The following is a 5700-nucleotide window of genomic DNA, read 5'->3' on the forward strand; positions in this document are numbered from 1 at the left end:
CTCATGAGTGTTGTGTCACCTTGCACAGAAATGATGGTCGTCAGCGCTGCTGGAGAAGGCGAGGTAAGCAACACGGCAAGGTCAACATGGTTCCCACGGTTGGCTTGGGTGGAGGAGGTGCAGCCGTCTGGTCAGGCATCACCAGTCAGAGCAAAACTGATTCGGTTATTATAGATGGCCCAGTCACTGCACGTTCTTACCTCAAAGACGTTATAGAACCTTCCCCAGTTCCACCAGAACACCCCTACTTTTTTGTTCACCAGAAATCAGAAATAATTTAATGTCATTGTTACACAAGAAGCTTGTGAAAACGAAAATCCTGGTGCTCTCCAGCTGTTTTATGTATATTTTATATATATATATATATATATGTATTTATAAATCACAAAAAGAGAAGAACAATAAGAAGAATTTGTGGAACTATGGATACATACACACATACATGTATTGCACATAACCATTATTGCACTTCCTGAACTGCTAAATATTGCACGATTGGTATATAGTTGTTACAGTTTTCATTTGTTTTTGAAAGGTTTGTAAGGTTCGCATTTTGTTTAGGTTGACTGCTCTGGGGAAGAAACTCGATCATGGATGACATGGATGGTAATGCTCCATCGCATCATGAAAGACTTTTCACAGCTTAGGAAGTGGGAGTGCCTCATATGGCACTGCCAATAATGACCCCTGACCCGAACCCCATAGAGCATGGCTGGGACCAAATGAAGCAGAGACTGGGTGATCGTACCGATCAATTTTACTGGCAGAACAGCATGTAGCACATGTACAAGAGTGGAACACAATGTCTCAGAAACACACGAGGCCATTGAGGAGTATAAGACATTGTCAAGCTGTCATTGCAGCAAATGGTGAAAATACCTGCTATTGACATGGATAACTTTTGTTAGTTGGGGCTACGTTTATTAGTCTTAAATTTTGGGCTTCTGAATAAAGTATTGAGTTTCATAAAGCTGAAGCTCAGAGTCATAACTCAGGTGAATGATGTGTCGGACAATGATTGATGGTCTAACTTTATTGGGGAAGTTTTCTATGGTTGAAAAAAAAGCTAAACATTTAGATTAGATCTATTAATGTCACGTAAACAGGCTTAGGTCCAGTTTTAGGCCACGTGAAGCTTGACAGAAGAAGCTGAACCGAGAGAACAATCCTTACCCAGCTTGAGCAGACAATACAATGATCTTCCTCAGCCGCTTTAATTCAATAAAGCAGTTTTCATGTTCTGACCTTACAATCTTAAAATAAAACTCCTCACAAGCTTTACAATAAAAAAAAAACTTTTATTTTCAATAATTTAAATATTAAACATTTGTCCTTCTTTGAGACTATTCACAGAAGTGTGTTGATGCGGGAAGAATGTCTTCATCGTTTCTCGCCAACACTGCTTTTCCATCCAAACTCAGACACGACCAGAAATCACACAGCCCTGTGGGCGGAGCCACACACGTGGTCACTCAGACAGCACATGAAGGAGGCTCAGGCGACCAGTTTAGCGCCATCATGTGCCAGTTAGAAGGAAGGGGTGGAGTTTCTCAGGGTTCGCTCCTCAGAGTCAATCAGATTGTTATAAATCAGATTGACAGACAGCGTTTAGAGTTTCAGAATGTCATTCAAGAAACTGAAAAAAGTTCAACACTTTTCATTAAATAAAAACAGTATAAATAGAAATGGTTATATTTTCAGCTGGGGGTCCTTAAAGACTTGTGCGTAAACACTGTTCAGTAAAAACTGCAGACTCAGTCCAAGTTCTGGTTCTGCCAGTGGGCGTACAGTCATGGTGGGGGAGGGTTCTTTGTCAGAAATAGCACTTCTCCTGAGGGAGTTTTCAGAGGAACTGAAAGTTGTTCTAGTGCGTTTTTGCAGATCTGACACTTCAGGTTCGGGCCTTTACTGAGTCTTGGTGGTCTTGGGGAGGGGGCGCAGGTAGGTCTGGTAGAAGAAGTTGGAGAAGAGCAGCAGGTAGCTCAGGTACATGAGCGTGGCCCAGGTGATGTTGTCAAGGCGGGAGTGACAGTCGCCCTGCTGCATCCAGCGGTACACCAGCGCGCTCACAGTCACGCCCATGACCATCTGTGCGATCTGAGAACTGGTGATGAGCACGGCAAAGGGGCGGGGCACGCGCAGACCGGCGGCACGTGCCGCGTAGTAACTGTACATGAATGCGTGAACGGTGTAGTTCATGGTCATGAACCAGCCGCCGCCAGCCACCATGTCCTTGTAGGAGTACCAGGAGTAGAGCAGCACGGTGATATGGTGGTACCAGTGCAGGAAAATGAGCTTCTGCTTCCGCAGCACGATGAAGGCCGTGTCACCTGCACACAGGTACAAGTAAAAATCACATTAACAGCACGTTTACCGAAAAAGAAACAGCCTGAACCTTTAGCTCAAAGAAAATATAAGCTGAACATTCCAGAATACTTCAATAGAACAAAAATGTGGAAGCCATCTGGCCTTGCAGGAATCTGCTTGTTTGGCTCATTTTTGAAAATTGGTCCCACTTACAAATTTTCCTTCTTCAGCTCTATTGACCCCCCCACCCATACATACTTTCATCTATTCAGTATTTCTAAAGTCAAAAGCAGTCCATCTTAAAGTGATGCAGATAAATTAGTGCTTAATGTCAAATTGATTTAATTCTTTATTATCAGGTTGTTGTGAAACTTCTCTAAAAGCCTTCAGCTGGTTGAAAATCCTGAAGCTAGAGATGAATGAAAATTGATCACATTTCACCAGCTTCAGCTTTTCTCCATTACTGAATGTTTAACTCCGATCTGGTTTGGAGGACTAGCTTCAGACTTTTAACCCTTTAACACCAGATCTTTAGCTCCAGTGTTTTAGGTGTTGTCGGCAACATCTCCTGTGTTTAAAGGTTAAAGACTCCGGGACAGCAGACGGCCCCACAGAGACTTGAATCTCATCCCTACCCATCATCTGTTCAGAACTTACCAAGCTCTGGAGCTTTGCTCAGGACGAAAGCATATGCCCAAAACTTGCTGATGGGTCCATTGTAGAAGCTTTGATCACAGATGGACTGTCTGAAACCACCATGGCTAAGGATGTGTAGCATGTATGAACCAGTCCGAACTGCTCCGATGATGCTGTAGACACAGAACAGAACCAATGGTCATAAGATGAGTGAGAGAACATCTTCAGAGGGAGAGGGGAACCATCTCAGTAGCTCCTGATCATGCAACTTTTGGGAAAAGCTTCTGCCTGCAGAGAGCATCAAAAATAATTCCAGTCCTGAACATTGGATGGACAAAAAGAACAACAGCTATAGAGAAGTCTACTCTAGACAGGAAGATGTTTTTTTCTGAGAAGACAGGTGGTCTGGGACAGGCTACCCTCTATCCATTTGGTGCGCTCAAACACTTAGTCAAGGAGGAGTTCACTTGAAGAACCTCCACCTCCAACCAGTTTGATACATCCAGAGCTGAGCGTTCAAAATCACCTGAGGGACAAGCAGGTCTCTGGGGAGAGTCCCCAATTGATCTGACACCTCACACCAACAGGTCACTTAAAGCCTGCAGAGTTTCAGAACATGGTAAGAGCAAAGGGTTACCTGAACACAGCCAGGCTAAGTGACCAGAGGACCAGTGGTAGCCGCAGGTTCATTTTGGGGCGGGGCTTCATGTAGTGCTGGCCTGCAAACACCAGGGCAGCATAAAGAGCGCTGAACATGAAGGATTTACTCCTGCAGGAAAAAAAAGGAAACATTGAACTTCAGGTTAAATCAGCACAAAAACCAAACAGACAGTGCAGCATTAACCAAGGAGGGAAAAGTTGAGAAAACGCAAAGTTGGCATCTCCTTAAACAAGACACTGAACCAGCAGTTGCAGACCAGGGTTCATTTTAGATCAGGTTTTTGATGCATCTCTTTGGGACATACATCTAAGGTTCCAATGTTCATCTTTATAACCGAAACTTGCCCACAACACCTGAAACCTGAGGATGCATACCTGCATAAGGACGGTCTGACCCCGCCCCTTTAACCTCGACCAGCTGCTGGTCGGGTTTGGTTTCTGATCTGCCCTTTTTCACAGGTGTGTTTAGGCGGGGCGGGGCCGGACGGACCGGCTCTCAGGTGTGGACATTCCGTGCCTAGTGCGTCAGCCTTTTTAATCACACCTGCGCGGAGCAGCCAAACTACATAACACATGAGATGATGAAATCCACAACTTGTGCTTGTTATCCTGAAACACTTAATTTATAAGCGTTCAAACCCGCGTGTCCGAGTGAAACCGGCAGGTAAGGTGTAACAAGGTAGAATTTGGTTCTCTGATGGGATGCCGGAACCTGCGGCGTCGCAGCATCTTTTCAAAGTAAAGTACATGCGTCAGGAAGCGCGGAGGCTGGGGGACCCTCACCAGTTCTCCTGCATCCACCGGATCGCTCCGCGCTCGTCGAAGCGCCGCTCGAAGCCGTACTCGGACAGGTGAAGCTCGGTCCCGTTCATCTCCATCTTCTTCACTCACCGTAGTCTGCGCTGCACCTGTCCGCGGCGTTTTTTTATGCCTGCCAGGTGGTAGGCGGAGCCTGAACACCTGTCTGCGTCTAATTCATACTTTGCCGGTGACATCAGAGCAGAGGCGTGACGTCGTCCTGACCGTAAAGAACGCGGAACCAACACAGAGAGAACGGGCGCAGAGAACGCGAAGCTTCTGTTGGAAAAGTTTTCCGGAAGTAATCCAATAAACACCTGGTGTTGGACGCAACACCAGGTGTTTATTAGACTTCTCTGGATGCTCCTGACACTCCTCGCAGAGGTTCAAAGGACGGTTTAAGCAAAGTGGAGAAGGGACGCATGTTTAATTTCAAACTAAATAATCTTTTAATTGAGAAATAATCCACGAGATTGTACATTAAAACCAATTTTGATTTATTCCCACCTCCCTATTAACAAAGGCACAATATTTAATGGACTTCTATAAATATTAGCAATAACACATTTTATTTTAAAAGTTCCTTTAAAAATACTTAAGGACACTGAATAACATAACATTTTTTTGTAATTACATTTGGAAAAAAAAGATGAATAAATGAACTGGACATATTTAGATTAATAGAGGTTTTGACATCAAGAACAAATCCATATTTTAAACATTGACCTAGTTCTTATACAACAACGTTTTGTTTTCCCAGGGTTACTTCAGCTCATGACCTCTTCAAAACACTCTGAAGATGCATGACCAAAGATAAAGCTGTCTGCAGCAACGTCTACTGCAGCAGCGCGCAGTCACTGCAGAAAAATGTTGACAATAACAAAGGAAACTTCTGAAAACCTACCTGACAAACATGTACAAAATTATGACCTTGCTGTATCCATAAGTCTCCTTTATTTTTTTGTACTTTGATGTACTTTGGAAGTTTGGAATCATATGCCGACTTATATGGACACTTTTGATTAGACGATTTTTTTATTCATAAACATCCCAGTCAATGTTTTACTGTTCCACAGATTCTGAATGTCGAATAAGGACAATAACTCCTTGTTTTACAGATTTCATAAAGGAATGACAACTAAACAATATTAAAATCAATAAAAAAAACCAAGTGATTAAAAACTAGAGATTTAGGCAAAATTGTAATTCCTGTGTAACTCTTTTTTTAAACAAACTTTGGTTAATATCCTAATTGCCATCTCTGTATGTTAAAAGTAAGCTTGTTATGGAGCAGTTACT

At 43.3% G+C, this 5700-nt stretch overlaps 1 protein-coding gene across 3 annotated transcripts; it reads right to left on the reverse strand.

Annotated features, from left to right (window-relative positions):
* Nucleotides 1-1277: 1277 nt before the first annotated feature.
* LOC101172187 (very long chain fatty acid elongase 6) lies at nt 1278-4815 on the reverse strand. Of its 3 annotated transcripts, none has more exons than XM_004077013.5 (4): nt 4387-4815; nt 3581-3712; nt 2965-3116; nt 1278-2330 (listed from the first exon to the last, which is right to left on the reverse strand). In XM_004077013.5, exons 1-4 carry the CDS (start codon nt 4479-4481, stop codon nt 1906-1908), a joined length of 804 nt encoding a protein of 267 aa, XP_004077061.1. In that variant the 5' UTR covers nt 4482-4815; the 3' UTR covers nt 1278-1905. The 3 variants fall into 3 exon arrangements, with proteins under 3 accessions (XP_004077061.1, XP_011482521.1, XP_020565032.1); XM_011484219.4 differs by lacking the exon at nt 4387-4815 and adding an exon at nt 3979-4025; XM_020709373.3 differs by lacking the exon at nt 4387-4815 and adding an exon at nt 3909-3954.
* Between the last annotated feature and the right edge of the window lie 885 nt (nt 4816-5700).

Source organism: Oryzias latipes, chromosome 15, assembly GCF_053564925.1.
Source record: "Oryzias latipes strain Hd-rR chromosome 15, Olatipes_Hd-rR_3.1".
Lineage (NCBI taxonomy): Eukaryota > Metazoa > Chordata > Actinopteri > Beloniformes > Adrianichthyidae > Oryzias > Oryzias latipes.